This window comes from Eimeria acervulina, genomic scaffold, assembly GCF_000499425.1.
Source record: "Eimeria acervulina Houghton genomic scaffold, Eah_scaff171, whole genome shotgun sequence".
NCBI lineage: Eukaryota > Apicomplexa > Conoidasida > Eucoccidiorida > Eimeriidae > Eimeria > Eimeria acervulina.
In genome coordinates, this window is record NW_013550140.1 from 15,590 (window position 1) to 38,843 (window position 23,254).

At 51.3% G+C, this 23,254-nt stretch overlaps 2 protein-coding genes across 2 annotated transcripts in view; one reads left to right on the forward strand and one right to left on the reverse strand.

Annotated features, from left to right (window-relative positions):
• The window catches only part of EAH_00022960 (hypothetical protein, conserved), a gene marked incomplete at both ends in the record, with an annotated part of 29,740 nt that extends 14,396 nt beyond the window's left edge, over positions 1-15,344 (forward strand). The window contains 16 exons of the mRNA XM_013396883.1: positions 242-663; positions 1,097-1,303; positions 1,857-2,183; positions 2,654-3,772; positions 4,062-4,251; positions 4,612-6,362; positions 6,610-6,894; positions 7,232-9,005; positions 9,427-9,747; positions 9,845-9,991; positions 10,715-10,962; positions 11,251-11,404; positions 12,488-13,339; positions 13,748-14,230; positions 14,520-14,885; positions 15,090-15,344. Of these exons, the coding sequence (XP_013252337.1) occupies positions 242-663; positions 1,097-1,303; positions 1,857-2,183; positions 2,654-3,772; positions 4,062-4,251; positions 4,612-6,362; positions 6,610-6,894; positions 7,232-9,005; positions 9,427-9,747; positions 9,845-9,991; positions 10,715-10,962; positions 11,251-11,404; positions 12,488-13,339; positions 13,748-14,230; positions 14,520-14,885; positions 15,090-15,344 (8,901 nt within the window). The remainder of the gene's footprint in view (positions 1-241; positions 664-1,096; positions 1,304-1,856; positions 2,184-2,653; positions 3,773-4,061; positions 4,252-4,611; positions 6,363-6,609; positions 6,895-7,231; positions 9,006-9,426; positions 9,748-9,844; positions 9,992-10,714; positions 10,963-11,250; positions 11,405-12,487; positions 13,340-13,747; positions 14,231-14,519; positions 14,886-15,089) is intronic.
• A 497-nt stretch (positions 15,345-15,841) lies between these two features.
• EAH_00022970 (cation-transporting ATPase, putative) lies at positions 15,842-23,189 on the reverse strand (the record flags this gene model as incomplete). Its single annotated transcript, XM_013396884.1, has 5 exons — positions 15,842-16,326; positions 16,712-21,574; positions 21,725-22,028; positions 22,389-22,597; positions 23,063-23,189. 5 exons carry the CDS (start codon positions 23,187-23,189, stop codon positions 15,842-15,844), a joined length of 5,988 nt encoding a protein of 1,995 aa, XP_013252338.1.
• Positions 23,190-23,254: the final 65 nt, after the last annotated feature.

Below are 23,254 nucleotides of genomic sequence, written 5' to 3' on the forward strand. Positions count from 1 at the left end.
GACTTTGCTTCATCAAGAGGTGTTGCTGCAGCTGCTGTTGTTGTTGCTGCTGTCGCTGCTTTCTTAGCTGTTGCTGGCAGCAGCGCCAAGGGCCGTCTGTATCTGAGGATCGGGGGATAGGGAAGGAGAGAGCAACAGCAGCAGCAGCAGCAGTAGAAGCAGCAGAAGCAAGAAACAGAGACCAGCCTGCAGCTTCTTGCTGCAGCTGTCTCCTCGTTGCTGCGTTGCGGTGTCTTTGCAGGGGCCCCCTTACGATGATGCGGTGGGCCGGGCCCCCTTGCTGCAGCAGCTGCTGCGGCTGATCGACTGCTGCTGCATTCGTTTCAGTCAAGAGTGGGGCACTGCTGCGGCTGCTGCTGCTGCTGCTCCTGGTGCTGCTGCTGCTGCAGAGAAGCCTTTGGGGCTGCCCCCGGTGATGGAGGCTCTTGTGCGCTGCTGCAGGGCGAGACCAGCAGCAGCAGCAGCAGCAGGAACAGCAGCAGCAGCAGCGGGAGATAGAGAAGGAGACCGAGTGTGGGCCTTTCGGCTGTTGCTGCTGCGCGTCCTGCTGCAGCGAGCGCAGCAGCTGAAGCCACTAGCTGAGAGGGGCTTAATTGATTTTGTAGCGGAGACAGTTGGAGACAGTAGAATGGCTGGAGCTAAGCGATTGCATTACTGGTTAAGGTGAGCATACACCCCAAAGGAGACCCCACAACCCTGGTGTATGTACTGTACACCCAAACCCACCAAGCAGCGGATCGTCTCCCCTGCAGCAGCAGCATGTTGCGTTGCTGCGGGCCTCCTACAGCAGCACTTAAGGAGGCTGCAAGCAGCAGTAGCAGCAGCAGCAGCAGGAGTAGCAGCACCAGCACACTCACCGGCAGCCACAACAGCAGCATCAACAGTAGCAGCAGCAGCAGCAGCAATAGCAGCAGCAATAGCAGCATAAGCAGCAGCAGTAGGTGCAGCTGGAGCTGCAGGAACTGCAGCAGCAGTTGCATCAGATGCAGCAGCAGCAGCAGGCGAATTCTTTGCGCACTTCCGTGCTGCTCATTGCTTCATGCAAGTGTGTCCTTTTGCTGTTTTGTCTCCTTGCGTTTACTTCTTGCTGCTGCAGAGACACAGCTCTGCTGCTGCTTCAGTGGCTGCAGCAGCCGGCGACCTCCGCTGTCTCCAAAGGACTTCTTGCTTCTTCTGAAGCAGACCCACAGCAGCAGCAGCAGCTGCAGCAGCAGCGGCTGCAGCCGCAAACAGCAGCAAGACTTGCTGCATTTGCAGAGACACTTGTCCGGCTGTCTACGAGTGCAGATGCACATACACACAAGTGAGCTCTTCTATACCTTTCCCCCTCTATATAAACATATATATATATATTTATAATCTTATATTATATCTGTTATATATATGTATATTATATTATATTATATATTTTCTATACCTTGTATATATTATATATATTATGTATTCTATGGATATTGGATATGTATATACATTATATGTGTATTATGTATGTATTGAATATATTATATATATTATATATATTTTATTTTTATTGCATATATTATATATATTATATATATCTATGCATATGCGTATATATCTGTATTACTTTTCAGTCTATGAGGTGTGTAAGCGGCACAGCGGCAGTCCCCTTTGGGGTGTACTGTTGTCTCTTTCGAGCGAGGCTCCTGCCTCTGCTGCTGATGCTGCTGGTGCTGCTGATGCTGCTGCTGCTGCTGCTGCTGCTGCAGCTCCTGCTGCTAATACGCGCTGGGAGGATGCCTGAGGCCTTTTTGTGCCCATGTTCAGACTCCGTCTGCTTTCAATTATTGTCTTTGCTGCTGTTGTTGCTGCTGCTGCTGCTGCTGTCTCTGCAGGCTGAATCTGATGCTCGTTGGGGCCTTACTTGAACGGCTGCACATGCGGCTGGAGGGAGACACTTTCTCTTCTGTTTCTGTCGTCTCATCTGGGGGGTCTCTTGGTGGTCGTGGTGCTACTTTGCTGCAGCAGCAGCAACAGCAGCAGCAGCGGCTGCTGCAGCTGCCTCTGCTTCCCTTCTTCACCTATGAAGGCTTACGCAGCGTAGAGGAGACAGCTCGCTTTCGTATTGGGGGCCTCGCCCTCCTCGAGTGTCTCTGTCTCCTTGAAAGGAGACACTTCGCAGCACTGCAACTTAAAGGAGGCCCCTACACCCGCATACTCTGGTACGCTGTCTTACCCCTTACCCTTCTATTAGGGCCCCTTTTGGGGGCCCTTTAGGGACCCTTTATCCTTCTATTAGGTGCCCTTTAGGGGCCCACTTGGGGCCCCTTTAGGGCCCCTTTAGGGGCCCTTTAGGGGCCCACTTGAGGCCCCTTTAGGGGCCCTTTAGGGGCCCTTTTAGAGGCCTTTGAGGGGCCCATTTGGGGCCCCTTAATGGGCCCTTTAGGGGTTCATAAGGGGCCCCTTTAGAGGCCCTTTAGGGGTCCATTTGGGGCCCCTTTAGGGTCCCCTTTAGAGGCCTTTGAGGGGCTCTTAGAGGGCCTTAAAGGACCCTTAGGTGCCCTTAATGGGCCCTTAGGGGGTTCAAGGGGGGCCCCCGGGGGAACCCCCTCGAGTATCCCGTGATTGTGTCTCTGATTTGGGTTGATGCTGCGTCTGCTTTTGCTGTCTGCTGCTGCTACGTGTGCTGCAGCAACAAGAACTTGCTGCTAGCTGTCTCCAGGGCCCTCTTCTTTCCTGTCTCTGCGGTGGCTGTACAGTCGGCGACTGTCTGCTGCAGCCTTTTGGGTGTATTCCCTCTTCAGCTTGCAGAGGAGGAGACAGGAGACGGTAGAGAAGGAGACAGCAGAGTGATTGGGGCTGCTGCATCACCTAGAGACCCTCAAACCTCCCCAGCCGGGCGCCAGCAGCAGCAGCAACAACAACAAGAGACAGCGGGACTCGCCTTTCTTAGGTCTTGCCACCGCCGCCTGCTGCAGCTGCATGCAGCAGAAGAAGCTACAGCAACTAAAGGGAGGCCCCCAGCTATCTGCGGCTGCGTCTCTGTGAGGCCCCCCTCACGTGCTTCTGCTGCTGCTGCTGCTGCTGCAGCTGCAGGCGCAGGCACTGCTGGAGGTGCTGCTGCAAGGGATTCCGCAGGAGACAGCGAGGCCCGTTCCCCCCTTGGAGTATCTTCTAAGGAGACAGTTGCTCTGGAGAAGCAAAGAAGAGACAAACAGAAGCTGCTGATGTACTCGTTTAATTATGATGAGCGCTTTGCTGCATGTGCTGCTGCTCTAGCAAGAGGACAGCCCCTCTTCTTCTTGGGGAGTGTTGATTCCTTGCCTCGCCGCGCCTTCTCCTGTCTCCTTTCTTCACTGCAGCAGCTGCTGGGAAGCACTGCAGCAGCAGCAGCAGCAGCTGCTGCTGCTGCTGTTGTTGCTGCTTCAGAGAGCAGCAGCAGCAGCAGCGGTAGCAGCAGCAGCAGCAGTATCGGCAGCAGCAGCGGCGCCAAGCAGCAAAGGCGAGAGGCACGAAGAGCAGCAAACCTCCTTGCAGCAGCTAAAGCAGTTTGCTGCTGCAACGTAGCAGCAGAGACAGCAAATGCCCCTGGCGCTGCAGTCCTTATGGCTGCCTTCGGTGATGAGCAATCCCCTGTCTTAGGGGCCACTGCAGCAGCAGCAGCAGCAGCAGCAGGGACAGCAGCAGCAGCTGCGGTTGCTGCGCATGCAAAGACAGCTGAGGAGAAGCTGCAGCAGTGGCAGGAAGAATCTGTTGATTTGCTGCTGCATGCACTTGAGGGACTGTGGGGCTGTCTTCTTAGCCCCGAGGGGTGAGCTGAGTCTCCTGCTGCTGCAGTCTCTGCTGCTGTTTTGCTGCTGTCTCCTTTTAAGGAGACGGACGCAGCACGAAGCTTGCTGTCTCCTTGCTGCAACAGAAAGCAGCAGCATGCAGCAGCAAGAATCAGCAATTATCAGCATGCAGCAACGAGCTGGAGCAGGCAGCAACACACAGCGGCAAGGATGCAGCAGCCAGCAGCAGCAAGTTCAGCAGCACGCAGCAGCAGACAGCAGCAAGTGCATGTTGCATGTGGGGTTGTTTTGTGTTGTGCTGCGGTACAGAGACAGAGACAGCTGGATATTGCGGGTGTCTCTTGAGTTGCTGCTGGGGCTCTTAAATAAGAGGGGCCCCTCTGATACTCTGCTGGGGGCCCTCGAAGGGTTATCTTGTCTCCTTAGGGGGCCCCCTAAAGACGGAGAGATAAGGAGACAGTTGTTTGATCTCTGTGTCTGTCTTCGTTCTCAGTCACTGGTGAGCGCCTCCTTTATACATTCTGTCTCCTTTTTATTTTATCATCTGCTGCTTATTTGCTCTACTCAGCAGTAGCTGTCTCCTTCTTAAGCAGGCACTTGCAGCACCACAAAACAGAGAAAGAAAAAGAATATAATATTGCAGAACAAAGCCCACCTGCGCAGACACCCCAAAGGAGACACCTCAATGCATGCATGCACACGCATATAGCTGCTCCCTTGCTGTTGTCTGCTGCTGCTGTTGCTGCTGCTACGTTTGCTGCTACGTTTGCTGCTACATTGCTGCTACGTTTGCTGCTGTTGCTGCTACGTTTCCCGCTACGTTTGCTGCTACGTTTGTTGTTGCTGCTGCTGCTGACAGGCATATGCTGAGAGCCCGACGCTGTTATCATTTATGCTGGGGACGCTGGGAGGAGACTCTGCGCTGCAGAGGAGACAGCTGCTGTGGTGTATAAGGGAAGGGGGGCTGCCGGAGGGGCCCCGAGAGCGTATAAGCTTTTTGCTGTCTGGGGGCCTCGTTGGAGACGCAGCAGCAGCACCCCACATGCTGCGTCTCCTTGCTGCTGCTGTATTATACCCTCATCAGCCCCAGCAGCGCCCTTCAGGGACCCGTGGGATCGGGATCGGGATCGGGAGCGGGAGCGGGATTGTGGGGATCGAAGGGCAGAACAGTAACACCCCACAATTTGTCTCCTTCGCCTCTCTTGCTGCCTGTTTATTTTCTGGTGGGGTCTCCTCTCGTCTCTCCAGCAGCATAGAGGGGGCCCCTCCTTCCTGTCTCTTAGGAGATGTTGCTGCTGCAGAGCAGCAGCAAACCAACAGGGAGTGTGGGGTGTTAAAGGGAGAGGAGACTGTCTCCTTTTCTTTGTTATCTCTAAAAGCTGCTGAGGTGGCTTCGCTCGCAGGGAGACAGCCCTTTACTTTAGGGAGGGGGGCCCCCTACCTCGGATCTGCTGCATATACTCTGAGTTTAAGCGAAGGAGACAGGGCGCCTGAAGTGTCTCCTCAACTTTATCTAGCAGCAATGCACGTGGGGCCCCACATCTTGAAACAAGCGAGGGGACACATAAGTGGCGCTGCAGCAGCTGCTGCGCTGCAACAGAGGAGCAGCAAACGGGGCAGTCGTTTGCTGCAGAGACACCTGAATCTTTTTCCTGCCTCCGAGGAGACAGCTATGATGCAGAGGGGGCCCCCAGGGGGCCCCGAAGGAGACACTTTCGAAGGAGAAGGGGGCCCTGAGTTGCTGCTGCTGCTGCTTCACAAGGCTTGCCAGCTGAGCCCAACGTTCACTCAGGAGTTTCTGCTGCTGCTGCTGCATGCACATCAAGCCCCAGGCGACAAAGAAGGGGTCCCCCTGCTTTCTTCTGGAGCAGCAGCAGCAACAGCAGCAACAGCAGCAGCACCAGTAGACGTGCTGGGGCTGGGTGCAGCAGCAAGACAAGCTCTAGAACGATGCGTGAGGGACCGCAGCGGAGACAGTCTCTTCCTGACCTTTTTGATGCGGCTTACCCACGAGGCGCTGCTGCTCAGCCCCCCAGCAGCAGCAGGAGCAGGAGCAGCAGCAGCAGCAGCAGATTGGAGCCGTATCTCCCCAACAGAGTTGGTGGCTTGGGCTCAGGAAAAGGAGACACTCGGAGCTGCTCTGCCGCTGCTAGAAGAGTTGACGTGCATGCAGCAGCGCGGGCTGCTGGCGGGCTTCCAGCAGCAGCAGCAGCAGCAGCAGCAACAGCAGCAGGAGCAAGCTGTGAGCAGGAAGCTGCGTCCTTATTTTATTTCCTTATATCGGGTGTACAGGGACCTCGGAGAGTTTGAATGGCAGCGCAGCACCATACAACTCCTCTCCCTCTGTCGCTGCGTCAGCGAAGAGACAGCAGCAAGTTTGCTGCTGCAGCAAGCAGGGGGAAGCAGCAGCAGCAAGTTGGCTATCATGAGGAGACGAAGCGGAGACAGCATTAGCAGCAGCAGCAGCAGCAGCTTAATGGGGACCCCTGAGCTGCAGAGACAGACGCAGAAGGAAGAGGAGACTGAAAAGGAGACAGACACAGAGACAGAGACAGAGTTGAAGCCCCTGCTGCGAGAGGCGGAGCTGCAGGCGCTGCAGCGGATGATGCAGTAGGCCTTATACTTCTTTGCTGCTGTTGTTTGCTGCAATTGGTTGTCTCCTTCTCTGCTTGGTTAGAGCGAAGAGGGAGGCAATCCTTCTTTCAGGTGTCTCTTCGCGTCCCAGTAGTGCCTTGGGGTCTGCTGCTGCTGCTGCTGCTGCTGCTTTTGCTGCTGTTGCTGCTGCTGCTGCTGTTGCTGTTGCTGTTGCTGCTGCTGCATGAGGGGGGAGTTGGCTCGAGTGTCTCCTTGCGAGCAGGTGGGAGCCTTTGCTGCAGTTGGGGGCCCCTTTGCTGTGCTGCGGGCCTCCAGGCAGTAACACCAGCAGCAGCAGCAGCAGCAGCAGCAGCAGGAGTGAGGGAGGAGGAGACCCGAGGGCCCCCTACCCAGTGGAGACAGCCCGCGAGGAGACACTGCTGCAGCACAGCCTGCAAGGAGACAGCGGATGTGTTGTTCGCGCTGCTGTTGCTCTAGAGCTGCAGCAGCAACACCCATCTGCTGCTGCTGCTGCTGCAGCTGCTTCTTTCTTAGAGAGGATTACTCTGTTAGCCCTGACTGCAGCAGCAGCTATCTGCTGCAGCACCACTACACTAATCCTCTAGCCTCTGCTAAGCCCTAAAGCCGCCTAAACCCTAAACCCTAATCCTGCTGCAGCAGAGTAGACACAGATCAGACACAAGAGACAGATACCCTAACCCCAAATGACGGGGAGCTCGCCTTTAGGGTTTAGGGTTTAGGGTTTAGGGTTTAGGGCTTAGGGCTTAGGGCTTATATCCAGATTAGGGTTTCGAGTTTAAGGTTTAGGGTTTACGGTCTAGGTGTTTAGGGTTTAGGGTTTAGGGTTTAGGGTTTAGGGGTTTGTTGTTGTTTGCGTATTGCAGGCTTACAAGTCCGCTTAATGCAAAGAAATCTGTTTTCGTTGGTGTGGGGTTGGGTGGGGTTGTTGTACAGCAGCTGCTGTCTGTGCATGCAGCAGCACAAGGGCGACAGCTGGAGGCTTCTTTGCTGCTGCAGCAAGGGACAGCTGCTGCCTCACGTCTTGTTGCTGCTTGCTGCTGCTGCTCTTCTGCTGCTGCTTCTGCTGCGCTGCTAAGCTCTGCCATCTCTCGTTTGTCTCTGTCTCTCTTTTTGTCTCGCTGCCTTGAGGCAGCCACCGCAGCAAATCCAGAGCAGCAGCTGCATGCATTCTTGCTGCAGGAAGCAGCAGCAGCAGCAGCAGCAGCAAAAGCACCTGCTAGAGGCAGGGGGCCCCTCCTATCCCGTTCTCTTGTAGGGGCCCCCCTAGAGACCTGTCTAGACACCTTGCTCTCAGTGACAGCCTTTGCTGCAGCACAGCAGCAGCAGCAGCAGCAGCAGCAGCAGGGGGGTGACCCTTCACTTTGCTGCAGCGCTAAGGCGTCTCCTTCAGCGGCTGTGGAGAGAGCAGAAGAGCAGCAAAAGAAAGAGGAGACACTTTGCTTTATTTGCTGCTGCGCTGCAGCACACACGGCGCGACAACTCGCAAAACTCCCAGAAGGGCTGAGCACCGCCTCGCTGCTGTTGCAGCAGGTGCTGCAGCAACAGCAGCAGCAGCAGCAGCAAATGCTGTCTTTAAGAGACCTCCCTCTATTTCGCACCATCATTAAGCTGAAGCTTCGTGAGCTGCGTGTACACGCCGGGGGAGGCAGCAGCAACGCTACGGTGAAGGCGCAGCAGCTGCTGCGCCTTGTGCAGCAGCAACAGCAGCAACAGCAGCAGCAGCAGCAGCAGCAGCAGTACTGGCAGTCTCTTGCTTCAGGGGCTCCTGCAGCTTGTGAGGCTACCAGCGAAGAGACAGCCTGTCTCCTTTTTTGTCTCCAACTCTCTTGCCACAGTGCCTTACTCCGCGAGCTGCAGCGCAGCATATCCTCACCTAGCAGCAGCAGCAGCAGCAGCAGCGGGGGCCTCCTGAGAGGGGCTGAGGAGGCTCTGAGGTGTATAGACAGCGCCTACACCCATATCGCCAAAGGAGACACTAGGCCTGCAATTCAACAGCAGCTCTACGAGCCACCCTCAGCAGCAGCAGCAGCAACAGCAGCAACAGGAGCAGCAGCAGCAGCAGCAGCAGATGGAGGAGCTGCTGCTTTCCTTATCAGTGTGCATAATCGATCAAAGTGTCTCTGGCGATGCGCTGTCCTCGCAAAAAAAATACTTCAGTTGCTGCATGCAGAAGAAGAGACAGCAGCAAACACCAGAGACACAGCGCTGCCAGTAGCAGCAACAACAGCAACAGCAGCAAGAGCAACAGCAGCAGCGGCAGCATCAGCAAGAGCAGCAATTCCTGCAGTGGCTTGGCTGTACTGCTGCCTGGTGGCGGAGTTGGCAGCAGCAGAAGGCAGCAGCAGCAGCAGCAGCAGCAAATACAGCAAAAGGAGCTTGGCTTTGATTCCTGATTTGCTGCTGCTCTGTGCTGAGGCTTCAGGCGCATGCAAAAAGAAGCAGCGCCTTGTCTTTAGTGGGCCCGTTACTTCAACTGCAGCAGCAGCAGCAGCAGCAGCATCAACAGCAGCATCAGCATCAGCATCAGCATCAGCATCAGCATCAGCATCAGCAGCAGCAGCATCAACATCAGCAGCAGCAGCATTAGAAAGTAGACTGCAGAGACTGATTAATATAATACCCTTCCCTCTACTTCGGGTGTATATACATCAACTCTTATCTTTCATCTCCACAGACACCTCAGGCTGTATCACCAGCGCACTTCTCCCGCTGCTGCAGCAGTTTGTTGCAGCAAACCCGCATGATGCTGTTCATGCATTTGAAGTAAGGAGACAGCAAACCCCGACATTAAACTCAGAGGCCGTCAACTGCTGCCGCTGCTGCTACTGCTGCTGCTGTTTCTGTTGCTGCTGATGCTGCGGCTATTGCTGCTGCTGCTCCTGCTCCTATTGCTGCTGCTCCTGCTCCTGTTGCGGTTGCTTCTGCTACTCCTGCTGCGGCTGCTGTCTTAAGATAATTGCAGGCAAATGCTGCTCCTGCTGCTGCGTTAAGGTGCATGCAGAAAAATGCAACTGTGGCTGCTGCTGCTGCTGCTGCTGTCTTTGTTTGTCTCCTACAGACAGCCATCTCCACTACCCTCAGGAAGGCCTCAGCAGGCAGCAAGGGGCTTCTGACAGCTCACGGAGATCAGGCTGCTGCTGCTGCTGCTGCAGCAGGTGCTGCTGATGCTGCTGCTGCTGCACGTGCTGTAGAGTTGTTTAAGTTGCTGCGTGCGCAAGCGCTGCGCTTAGCTCCCTTAGCAGCTCCGTTTGCTGCAGCGTGTCGCCTGTTGCAGCAGCCGGAGCAGCAGCTGCAGCAGTTGCTGCTGCAGCCGCTGCTTGAGCTGCTGGAGGAGACAGTAGGAGACAGCAAACTGAGAGAGGAGAGCTCGGTGCCTCTGGTGAGAAAGGAGACAATTGCTGCTGCTTGCCTGAGGGCGATATATGCGAGCTGCTCACCTGCTGCTGCTGCTGTTGCTGCTGCTGCTGCTGCTGCAGGGACAGCTTCTGCCTCCTTTTGCTGCAGCAAAGTGGCTGTCTCTATGGAGCGCTGCTGCTAATGCTGCTGTTCTGCTGGGGAGAGATGAAGTGCTAGGAGACAAAATTAATATACAGCTGCGGCGATTTGCTGCACATATGAAGACAGTGAGACACAGCTGAGGTGTCTCCTGTCTCCTTTTGTCTTCTGTCTCCTTTATCTTCTGTCTCCTCGTGTCTTTTGTCTCCTCTCATCTCCTGTCTCCTTTATTTTCTGTCTCCTCTTGTCTTCTGTTTGTTTTCTCATGTCATCTGTCTCCTCTTGTCTTCTGTCTCCTTTTATCTTCTGTCTCCTCTTGTCTTCTGTTAGTTGTCTTTTATCTTCTGTCTCCTCTTGATTTCTGTCTCCTTTTGTCTTCTATCTCCTCTCTCCGCCTGTCTTCTGTCTCTTGTCTCCTATCTTTTGTCTCTTATCTTTTGTCTCCTTTTGTCTTCTGTCTCCATTTGTCTTCTGTCTCCTTTTGTCTTGTCTTCTGTCTCCTTTCACAAATTATTATTTTGTCTTTTATGTAGATGTACTTAATGTGGATAGAATTATATATATTTACACTTAGAGATAAAATTATATTTAAATATATTTATTTATTATAAACACAATAACTTATGTCTTTATTTCTGTCTCCTTTGGCCTCGCTTATTTATTTGTATATGCAAGGAGACACCTGTGCAGCAAAAGAGTGAAGGGGCACCATAGCTGCATTGTTTGCTGCTTTGCTGCTGCTGTGTTCTTGCTGCTGCTGCGTTGCTGCTGCTGCTTTGCTGCTGCTGCTTTGCTGCTGCTGCTTTGCTGCTGCTGCTTTGCTGCTGCTGCTTTGCTGCTGCTGCCTTCAGTTTATTTGCTGCAAAGTTAGGGGGTTAACTGAGGGGTCTCCTTCGCCTAGCAGCAACCTGACGATCGCAGCAGCAGCAGAGATGCTGCTGCTGCTACCAGTTAAGGAGGTGTTGCTGCTGTTAAGAGACATCGCAAGGGAAGCAGCGCAGCACTCCGCAGCAGAAGCAGCAACAGCAGCAGCAGCAGCAGGAGGCTGCAGGAGACACGGAAGCCTTCGCCTGTCTGAGGTGTCTCCATGGCTAGCAGAGTGAGAAAGGAGACACTTGAGATACCTGAGTTTCTCCTGCTGCTGCTGCAGCTGCTTCTGCTGCTGCTGCTGCTGCTGCTGTCAACTCGTTGCAGCTGGTGGTAGACGGCAGCAGCTGCAGGTCATGCACCTGCAACAGCAGCAGCAGCAGCAACAGCAACAGCAACAGCAGCAGCAGCAGCAGCAGCAGCAAGGAGCCCAGGTGTTTCTTTGCTGCTAGAGCAAGCCAGTGCGTGTGTCTTTGATTGCTGTCTCCTTTGCATGCGTATGCTGCATTTGCTGCTGCAGCTATTCGTGGCAGCCAAGTGTCTCCGTTTTGTCTCCTTATGGAGACAGCAGCAGCAGCACCTCTCCGCTGCTGCTGCTGCCTGTCCCCTTTCAGGAGACAAACTGCAACACAGCTGCAGCAGAGACAAAACAAATTGTCTCCTTCGCTGAACGCGTGAGACACTTTCATCATACGCACATTTATATTATTTTAATCTCTAAATATATATATAATATATATATATTATATATATAATATATATCTGTGTATATATGAGTATATAATATATATATATATATCTGTCTATATATGAGTATATAATATAATATATATATATATATATATCTGTCTATCTATCTGCATATATATACATATATATCTGTATATATATATATATGTTTATGTCTATATCTATGTTTGTTTATACTCATCTAGCTGTATGTATGTATCTACATATACGTATATATATATATATATATACATATACATATACATATTTATATATATATACACATACATACACATTTATTTATTTATTAATTTATTAATTAATTAATTAATTAATTAATTAATTAATTTATTTATTTATTTATTTATTTGCAGGCGGTGCGGGTGCCTTCTGCGGAAGGCGGTGTTTGTTTGTCTTTGTTTGAAAGCGACGGAGTAAAGAGATATATTTTAATTAAATATGCAGACAGACTGCAGCAAGAACATTTTATTCAAGCAATAAGAATGATACTCACGCAAATAGTGAGATACTATACGCCTCCTCCTGCTGCTGCTGCTGCTGCTAGTGTTGCTGCTGCTGCTAGTTTGTGCTGCTGCTGTTGCTGTTGCTCTTGTTGCTGCTAGGTCTGCTGCTAGTGCTGCTGCGGCGGTGCTGCTGCTGGTGAGAATGTGCTGCTGCTGTTGTTGCTGCTCTCTGCTGCTCTTGCTGCTGCTGGTGATTATCCTGCTGCTGGTGTTGCTGCTGCTGCTGTTGTTGTTGTTGCTGCTGCTGCTTCCAGGTTAATGGCTGCATGTGCATGCAACAGGCATATATGTAATATATATATATATATATATATATATATTATATATTATATGTGTATATACATAGAAGTACTGAAACGTATTGATAAATATAAATATAAATATAAATATAAATATATATATATGCAGATAAATAAATAAATAAATAAATAGTTAAACAAGATGTATATCAGCATAATAACATCATCATCAGCAGCAGTTGTCTCCGTTTGCTTGCGGATACAGGGGGGACTGCGAGGCGCCTCATCTGCTGCTGCATCTGCTGCTAGAGGTTTGTGTCTCCGTTCGTACGGGGTGCTGTCTCTTTCTGCTGCTCATGGTGTTATTGAGTGGGTTGAAGGCAGCTGTCCCCTTTTAGCAGCAAGTGAACTCTACTGCAGCAAACCGCTGGGGGCCTCTGCAGCATCTAAACGCTATGCTGCTTTTCTTAGAGACATGACTGCTGCTGCTGCTGCTGATGTTGCTGCTGCTGCTTCTCGTCCTTCTGCTGCTGCAAATCTTGCTGCTGCTGCGGATACCGCTGCTGGTGGTGCTGCTGAAACAACACCAGCACCAGCACCAGCAGCAGTATCAGCAGCAGCACCAGCAGCAGCACCAACAGCAGCATCAGCAGCAGCACCAGCAGCAGCAGCAGCAGCAGCAGCAGCAGCAGCAGCAGCAACTCGGCAGGTTCAAATAGCAGATGTGTGGGCAAAGATTTTTGAATTGCCCGCTGCTGCAGTAGAAGAAGTTTTTAGGGAGTGTGTACACTTAGCGGAGACCTGCACAGACACCTCAGCAGCAGCAGCAGCAGCAACAACAACAACAGCAGCAGCAGGACGAACAGACCTTCAACCGCCCTGCAGCAGCAGCAGCAGGAACTGGTGCTGCTGCGCGTGCGGCAGCAACAAGGGAGTGCCACGGGGGCCCCCTGCTGCTCCCGCAGATGCATTGCTGCGGTGTCTGGCTGCTGCTGCAGCAGACAGCAGCGAGCTGATGGAGATGCGGAGACACTTCACCGTCTCCTTAGCAGCAAATGCTGCTGTGGGGTATTGCTTGGGAGTCGGGGATCGTCACCTCAGCAACTGTCTCCTTATTGTACACACAGGAGAGGCAAGCAAACATAAAAGGAGACATCTGCAGCAAACAGCAGCAGCAACAAACCCTAAACCCTAAACCCTAAACCCTAAAGACGACGAGACACTCAAAGCAGAAAGAGACAAACAACAAGGAGACACCAATTAGCTGCAAGGGTTTAGCTTCTTTCTGACTTTTACAGGCTTCCGTACCTTCTTCTTCTGCTGCTGCTGCTGCTTCTTGTGCTGCTTTTGCTGCTGCTTCTGCTTCTGCTTCTACTGTTGCTTTTGCTGCTGCTCCTGGTGCTGCTCCTGCCTCTGCTGCTGCATTTGCTGCTGTTGCTTCTGATGTTGTCCCTGCTGCTTCTGCTCTTGCTCTTGCTGCTGCTTGTGCTGCTGCTGCTGCTGCTGCTGCTGCTGCTGTGTGCAGTGTCTAGACATTGACTTTGGGTATGCGTTCGACTTTGCGGTGTACGGACTGCCAGTGCCTGAGATAGCCCCCTTTAGATTATCTCCCTGTCTCCTCCGTGTTGTGGGGCCTCCTGGGGCGCGCTGCTACTCCCTGCTGCAGTCTGCTTTCTTCAACTCCTGCAGCAGCAGCAGCAGCAGCAACAGCAGCAGCAAAGGTAGCAGCAGCAGCCGCGGCAGTGGCAGTGAGAGCGGCAGCGGCCTGGTTTCCGCAGTAGCAGCAGATAAAACACCAGCAGCAGCACCACCAGCAGCACGAGCAGCAGCAGCAGCAGCAGCAGCACCAGCAGCAGCACCAGCAATGCATGCATGGGCTGCTGGCGGTTTGGGGCTGCTTCAATACCGCCTCGCGGAGGCGTTGGAGTGTCTGCGCTCTGAAGCAGAATTTCTGCATTCAGCAGTCGAGATGTTTATTACTACGAACCCCTCAGCTGTATACCCCACAGTAAGCTACACAGCAGCAGCAGCAGCAGCAGCAGCAACAGCAGCAACAGAAGCAGCAGCAGCAAGGCATCTCCACGCCTTCTCAACATATTTGCTGCCACAAAGAGCGTAGGGAGAGAAGATTGAGTTGGTAGAGAAGACAGCTGCTGCTGCAGTTGCTGCTGCTTTAGCAGCATCTACTGCAACAGTTGCTGCTGCAGAAACAGCTGCAGCAGCAGCTCGGAAAGCGTTTGCATGCGTATGCTTTTTCATGCTACAGTACTTTGCTGCTCTGTGTGGGGTGTGTACAGACTGCGAGGAGGAGAGCTGCAGCCTGGAGAGAGGGAGGCGAGGCAGCGCTGGGGATCGTCCCTGGGATCGTCCCTGGGATCGTCTCCGGGATCGCCTCCCCAGGTGTCTCCGCAACGTCGCTACAAATCTCCCTCTTAAGTGCAGCTGCAACGGTGCCGCTAGACAGATCTGAAGCGTCTCTGTGGGCCCCACACTCAAGAGAAGGAGGAGACAGCAGCAGCAGCAGCAGCAGCAGCAGCAGCAGCAGCAGCAGAGAGGGAGAGGCTGAGGCAGCTACGCATCTTGCTCTATCTACTCTCCGACGCAAACTCCAAGGGGAGCATCCTTCTCTTATAACTATTGACCTATTAAAAATGCATAAGGAGGTAAAACAAATAAACAAAAACAACAGCTATAAACTACTTACATCAGGGGCCCCCTATAACGCTTTTTAAAGCATTTTCTATGCAGCAGCAACTGGAAGATATGCTGTGTGCAACCTTGCTGCTGCTGCTGCTGCTGCTGCTGCTGCTGTTGCTGTTGTTGCTGCTGCTGTTGCTGCTGCTGTTGCTGTGGTGTCTCTGCTGCAGCCGTATGTCTCTGCTGCTGCTGAACGCCCAGCCTCAATTCTTCACTCCCTAGTGATAGGCAGCAACCCACCAAGGGCCCGATTCGCTCTGCTGCAGCAGCTGCAGCAGCAGCAGCAGCAGCAACAGCAGCAGCAGCAGCAGGGTTTGAAGGGGTGTTTAATAAATTGTGAAGAGCAAGCAAAGTGTCTCCTCGAAATTGCTTCAGACCCAAATGTGATAGGCAGAGCCTGGGCTGGCTTCACTCCTTTTATTTAAAACAAACTTAAATAAATATAAATATAAATATATAAATATAAATATAAATATATATAAATATATATAGATATAAATATAAATATAAATATAAATATAAATATAAATATAAACCGTAAATCTAAATATCAGTATCATTATATATATATATATATATATATAAAGATACTGATAGAGATAGAGATAAAGATAAAGTTAGAGATAAGGAAGAGGCAGAAGAAAAAGTAAAAGTAAAAGACAACAGCAAAGTAGAAAACAGACAAGCCAGCTAGCTAGCCAGCTAACTAATTAGGTAGGTAGGTAGGTAGGTAGCTAGCTAGCTAGCTAACTAGCTAACTAGTTAGGCAGGTAGGTAGGTAGCTAGCTAGCTAGCTTGTGGAAGGTAGCGTACAAGGCTGTGTATAGCTTGGCGCTTTGTCTACAGCTAGCTGTCTAAATAGCTAGCTAGCTAGGTAGCTAGGTTGCTAGCTAGCTAGCTGGCTAGCTAGGTAGGTAGGTAGCTAGCTAGGTGCGGCATGATGAGAGGCGAGGAGCCTCCCGCGAGGCAAAGGGAAGTAAAAGATTTGAAGCTGCAGATGTTTGCTGCTGCTGTTGCTGTCGCTCCAATAAGCTGCAGCAGCTGCAGCAAAGCCAACTCGTGCTGCAGCAGCTTCAGCTGCTGCTTCTGCTTCCATTGCTACATCTGCTGCAGCTGCTACTGCTGCTGCAGCTGCTACTGCTGCTGCAGCTGCTACTGCTGCTGCAGCTGCTACTGCTGTTGCTGCTGCTACTTTTGCTGCTGCTGCTACTTTTGCTGCAGCCGCGGCCGCTGCAGCTCCAACTGCTACTGCTGCTGCAACTGCAGCCGCAGCTGCTGCAGCTCCAGCTGCAGCTGCTACTGTTCCAACTGCTGCTTGTAGTGCACCAGCTCCTGCTTCTGCTGCTGCAGCCTCTGCGGCAGCAGCAGCAGCAGCTGCTGCTGCTGCTGCTTCTGCAGCATCTCCAGCTGCTATAATGACGCTTGGTCGCTCTAACATCGGGCTGCATGCTGTTGGATGTTATAATAAATAATAATAATAATAATAATATTATTATTATTATTATTATTATTACTATTATTATTATTATTATTACAATGCAACAAACAGTTTATACTTTTGTTTGTGTTAATTGCTTGTTTATTTGTTTTATTTATTTATTTATTTGTTTGTTTGTTTGTTTGTTTGTTTGTTTGTTTTAGTTTAGAGGGAGGGCTTCACTGGTTTGTCTCCTTTTGCTGCATTTGCTGCTGCACCAGCGCTGAAAGTCTTTGAAGTGGAGACAGACGAGTTGAATAAAAGAGTTAATAAGACAAGCAGCAGCAAGAACAAGCAGCAGCAGCGCAGCAAAACCAGAGCTCCATGTGTCTCCTTCTTCTTGACTCCAAGCGTGGCTGCTGTTTGCTGCTGTCTCCTTTATCTGCTTCGCCCCCTGCAGCAGCAGGTCTCGATTCGTTTGCTGCTGCTCTTCTGCTGCTGCAGCATAATCTGCTGCAACAGGGAAAATAGGAAATCGAGGTGTTCTTGTTGCTGCTGCTGGTGCTGCTGCTGCTGCTGCTGGTCCTGTAGCAGCAGCAGCAGCGTCGTAGAGGGTGCTTGCTGCTGAATCTGCTGCAATCAAATGCAGCAAAGGAGCAGCCTTGCTGCTCTTGAGGCTTTGTTCTGCTTCCGCTGTGCAGTTTACATTGAAGACACAAGAGAAGGGGTTGGGTGGCAGCAGCAAAATAATAATGAAGAAGAGCAGCAGCAGCAGCGACAAAGGAAGCAGCACAAAGTTTCTTATCCTCCCGCGCTTAAATATGTTGCCCCACTGATATAACATTGCTGCATGCACCATACAAACTCCTGTCCAAATAAAGACAAGACCTGCTTCGGCGTGTCCTTCTGTGCTGCAGACTGCTGTCTCCTTTCCTGCTGCTGCTGCTGCTGATAGTGCTGCTGCTGATCCTACTGCTGCTGTCTCTTGAGCGAAAGAAGGAGACATCCAGATGCTGTTGCTGCTTTTTAGAGACATATCCATTCCTTCTGCTGCTGCTGAAGGAGACAGTTGTCGTTTCTGTTCTGCTGCTTCGTACAGCAGCAAAGGATCTGAGTCAAGAAACAAATCCTCTTCTTCCTCTGCTGCTGCTGCTGCTGCTGCTGCTTCTGCTGGTGCTGCATGCTGCAGCAGCATCTCTTCTGTCTCCTTCGGAGTCATTCGGGAAGAGAGAGAGGCTTTAAGGAGACGCGCAGAAGGGAAGGAGGCGCCATGCTGCAGCAGCAGCAGAAGCTGCTGTTGCTGCTGCTGCTGCTGCTGCAGTCCGTTTCTGTCCCGCAGACGCTGCTGCAGCTGTTCTTCCTGTCTCTCCTTTGCTTCCATCTGCAACCCACTATACTGCTGAGCAGTTTGGATCTCTTCTTGCTGCTGCTGCAGCTGCTGCTGCTTCCCTTGCCTATATCGTTGTAGCGGTTGCTGCTGCTCTTGCTGTTGCTGTTGCTGCTGCAGCCGTTTGCGGTATCTCCGCTGCATGGTTTTTGCTGCTCTTCCTCTTCCCTGTGGCGCTCCCGCTGCTGCTGCAGCAGCAGCTGCTGCTGTTGCTGCTGTAGTGTCTCCGTTGCTGCTGTGGGCGTGCAGCCAGATACAAGGAGGCGGGAAGCGTGAATAAAAGATTAAGAAGAGAGTAACGAGAGCAGCAAAGTCTACTGAAGTAAGAAGAAGAACAGCAGATATTATACTTGGGGAGAAGGGACAGGAGAGAGGAGAGAAAGGAGACAGTTGCTTTGCAGCAGGAACAGAGAAGAGTAGAGCAGCAGATAAACCGAGGAGACAAACAAGATCTAAGAAGAGGCCAGCATAGACATTAACCCCACTATACTGCAGCATAACTAGCAGCAAACTAGCTATAGCCGCCAATACACCGTAAGATATATGCAATTTATATATTGTCATTGCTGTAATTAGGCTGCAGCGACCGACATTTATAATATCTACAAGACCCTTCAAGCATGCTGACGTCTCTAAGTCTATTGATTTCTCTCCTATTTCTATTTTGTCTCCTTTCTGTTGTTTTCCCGCTTCTAAATGTGTATGTGTCTCCGTTGAAGAACGCGGTAAGAAGCTGTCTCCTTCTGTGGGGTGTTGTCTCCTCCTGTCTCTTTTGCTGTCTCTTCTCAGCAGCAGCGGAGCTGACTGTGCAATAACAGCAAAAGGGATTGCTAAAGGATTATGCTGCTGCTGCAGCTGCCCCACACTAACTCCAACATCTGCTTGCTGCAACGCCAGAGCGTCGTTGCTGCTGTCTCCAGCCATTAATGTTATAAGGCCTTGCTGCTGATACTGCAGCAGCAGCAGCTTCTTTCCTATCGGAGACACACGAGAGAACAACGCAATACGGAGCAGCAAATAATCAAACAACGAAGAAAAAGATGAAAATGAAGAAGATGTAGATGCCTGAGAATGTTTTTCTTGCAAAAGAAGAGTCCTTTCGGGATCGGGATCGGGATCGGGATCGGGATCGAAGTGTGGGGTCTTCATGAGGACTTGTGCAGCAGCAAAAGTTACCGCCAAATGTTTAAATTCTTCCGATCTATACACCCGAAAGGGATCGATTATTTCGCCTGTCTCCATGTTGCTCCATTGAACAGAATGAAGATCAGCAGCAGCAAGCAGCAAGCCATCCGCTTCTCTACCTTCTCCCTCAGATGTAAGGCTCCCCAGCAGCACCGGTGCTGCTGCTGCTGCTGCTGCTGCTGCTGTTGCTGCTGCTGCTGTTGCTGCAGTTCCCCGCGGCGTCGTTCTTTCTGCTTCGGTGTCTGTCTCTTCACCCTCATCTTCCATGTGTCCCTGTGGGGATCGGGATCGGGATCGGGATCGAAAAAGCCCTGCTTGTCTCCCCACAGCCACTGCAGTGTACGGACTGTCTCCAGTTATCATAACACAGCGAATGCCTCCCTCTGTTAATGCTGCTACTGTCTCTGCAGCATCGCACCGAACTTCATTATTAAACAGCAGCAACCCGAGACAGCACATATTTTGCTCCACTTGGGAGCGAGGGAGACGACCGATCCCACCGATCCCACCGATCCCACCGACCCCACCGATCCCATCGGTCCCACTTATCAATGAGAGCTCCTCTTGGGTTAATTCTCTATATGCGATCCCAATAACATAAAGGCCTTGTCTTGCATGCGTTTCAGCTGTCTTTAAATAAACATTTGGTGTTGTCTCCTTTCTTGATATTTTCATCACGTCTTCATACTTCCCTCTAGAAAAAACAAATCCTTTATTAGGCCCCCGAGTCCCTCTTCCGGTGTCTGTACACTCCACCGCAACCACACTCATTATCCCGCCGTCTTGCTTTAAGCTATATGACCCCACAATCTCTAACATACTAGCAGCAGCTGCTGCACCATCCCCCTTCTGCTCCTGCTGCTGCTGCTGCATCACTTGCTGCTGCATCTCTTTTGTGGGGACTAGGAATTGTCTCGTCTTGCGTTGCTGCTGCTGTTGGGCAGCCCAAGTGGTTGATGCTCTAAGAAGCTGCTGCTGCTGCTGCTGCTGCTTGTCTTCTCGTTCAGAAAGAACAGCAGCAGGGACTTCAACTAGTTGATAACCGCTGCAGTAAAGAGACTCTCTGTCGATGCATGCGCCTTTAATATCTGCTGCAGTATAAGACGGCCCTGCTGCTGCTGCTGCTGCTCCTCCTGCTGCTGCTGCTGCCTGTGATATTGCCAGCAGCTCCTCGCCTGTATAAACCCCTTCACCTACTTGCTGCTGCTGCTGCTGCTGCTGCTGCTGTCTCACCCACTCAGCAACGCCATGGGCTGTATAATGCAGCGAACTGCAGCACGCAAGGCACTGCCGCAGCACTAAGCTCATCGATCCCGATCCCGATCCCGATCCCGTTGTTGTGGGGTTTGTTTCTGTGTCTGCATGAACGGGTATAGCAGCGGAAGTGCTGCTTCTGATGTCTCCTTCGTTGTCTCGTCTTTGTCTATCGTTTGCTTCTTCTTCTTTTCTTCTGTTGTTGCTAATTAAATCTACAAATGAAGAATTTATCACCGGATGTACACCAAACAAAGACATCTCGCTGCTAGTTAATGTGCCTGTCTTATCAAGACATGCAACGTGTACTTTTGCTGCTAGAGGCAGCAAACCGGGGATCACTGCAGCAGCACGATACGCCCCCTTATCCCCTACCCTCCTCCCGCTGCTGCTGCTGCTGCTGCTGCTGCTGCTGCTGCTGCTGGGGAGACGGCGGGCGTTGAGGCTGCAGCAGAGACCCCACAGAGCTGGGAGATACAGCGGAAGCATACGCAGCAGCTTCTCTACACCAAACCGAAAAGCATCAGCAGCAGATCGTGTAAACGGTGTTTGAATTACGATTAAAATAAGAGCAAAGACAGTCACTAGCAGCAGCACAAAAGGAAAATGAATATCATATTTAAAACGAAGCAAAGGCTCCTGCTGCAGCTGCTGCAGCAGCTGAGATCGATGTGTCTCCTCTCCTCTTCTAACCACAAGGCCCCAGCAGCAACCCTGCTGCAGCAGCAGCTCTGTAGGCTGCTCTACCTCCTTCGATGTCAGCAGCTGCACCCCCTGCTGCTGCTGCTGCTGCTGCTGCAAAGAACTGTCTTCTCCCTCTACCAACATCTCTGCTTCTATGCTGCTGCTGTTGCTGCAGTAGAGAATTCGAGAGTCGCTGTATATACACCTCAAATATTCATCTGAAAGAGACAGAGCATCAACAGTCGGCTTTGCTTCTTGCTGCAAGTCTCTGCTGCTCCCCTCCCATTTTGCTGCTGCTGCTGCTGCTGCTGCTGCGGGTGCTTCTGCTGCTCCTCGTGCTGCTGCTGCTGCTGCTGCTGCTGCTGCTGCTGAGACCTTGAGGACAGGTTGTGTCTCTCCTGTTAGCTGAGCCTCATCGACAGAGACAGCCCCGTGCAGCAGCAGCAAATCAGCAGCAACGGTGTCTCCTTCCTGCAGCAGCAGCAAATCCCCAGGCACAAGATCATGTGCAGGTATTCGCTGCAGCACGAAGGAAGGTTCTTCATCTTCTTCTGCTGCTGCTGCTCCATCTGCTGCTGCTGCTGCTGCTGCTGCTGCTGCTGCTGGAGATAGTTTGCTTCGACGGAGACAGAGGGTTTGTCTATGATTGCGTATAAAACTGTCTCTGTTTACTGCTGCTGCTATTTGCTGCTCTCCATGCGAGAGCATATAGACACCGTAGATGAGTTCTGAAAGGGGCAGCAGCAGCAGCAGCAGCAGCTGCAGGTAGTTAGCAGCAAATGATGTATACCACAAGGCAAGCAGCAGCAGCAAATAGAATTCGTCTTGAAAGAGAGACATTGAAAATAATGAAGAGACGCCTCGCAGCACCCACGAACCTTCATTTCCGAGTTGCAGCTGCTGTCTCCTTTTTACTTCTTTTGGAGACAATAGAAGCCTTTGCAAGACAGCTAAGAGGCTGCTGTCTCCTGCTGCTGCTGCTGCTGCTGCTGCTGCTGCTGTTTGTTGTTCTTCTCTCCTAGTAGTATTTGCTGCTGCTGCAGGGGCCCCACGTGTCTCCGTTCTTCCGCCTGTCTCTTGCTGCAGCAGCGAAGTAGCTGCTGCTGCTGCAGCAGAGGCTAGAGTCTTTGCTGCTGCTGCTGCTTGCTTCTCGTAGACAGCAGCAAAAGATATAAAATATCCCTGCGTTATATCGTAGATTAAACAGACACCATTTATGTTTACAGTTCTATCTGTTTCTACTTTCTTAACTTTATAAATATTTTTGTTTATTATTACTTCTGTCTCTTCATCTATTTGCTTGTCTCCTGAAGGAGACACAACAAACGAATCCAATGCACCATCATCCTTCCCCTTGCTGCTGCTGCTGCTGCTGCTGATGCTGCTGCTGCTGCTGCTGTGTATGAGGAGGTGAGAGCAGCGTAGAAAGCAAGAAGGAGAGTAAAGAAGCCTATAAAGTTTATCTCTAAATAAATGAACAACAATCATAAAAGATAAACACCAGATAAAACAAACACTAAAAATATATATACGAAGTTTTACACACTCGGGGCTTGCTGCTACTGCTGCTGCTGCTGCTGTTGCTGCTGCTGATGCTGCAGCATCTGCAGATGGAGATGCAGCAGCAGCAGCAAAGCCAGGAACACCTTGATAAGCAGAAGCAGGAAAGAAAGACAAGATAGACACATTAGGAGACAGACTGCTAGCAGCAAATCCAGCAGCAAAAGGCAGCAGCACAGATAAAAGTATTGCTGCAGCAAGACATGCATACACTAAACAACCTATGATAGAAAGAGAGACAGCAAATTGCTGCAGACACACTCCCCTGCTCATTATTATAGGGCTCATGCATATAGCTTCCTTCTCTTTTGTTGTTTTTGTTGCTGCTGCTGCAGGTTTTGCTGCTGTTTCTGTCTCTGCTTCTGTTGTTGTTGCTGCTGCTCCTGCTGCTGCTTCAGACTGCTGCAGCAGCTGGTTTGAGCCTGGGCTTCTGTTGCTGCTGATGCTTCGATTAGAGACAATTCGTTTCTGTCTCCTAATTCTATATCTCCACAGCAAAGCCCTATACAGCAGCCAGCTAGCAATAAGTATAATAACAAATGAGTAAAAAATGAATGCATAACAAAGCAGACGCAGAGAGACAGGTGTTGTTGAAGGAGAAGACGGGCAGCTGCGAGCATCGCCTTGTAAAACAGAAGAAAATGCAGACTCCATACTTACAAAACTGCTGCTGCTGCTGCTGCTGTTGCTGCTGCTGATGCTGCTGTTGCTGGGGATGCTGGGAATGCTGCTGTTGCTGCTGTTGAGGCTGCTGCTGCTGCTGTTGTTGCTTGGAGTGCTCATGATGCTTCTGAAGCCCACAGGAACTGTGTCTTCAGCAGCAGCAGCAGCAGCAGCAAAAGCAGCAG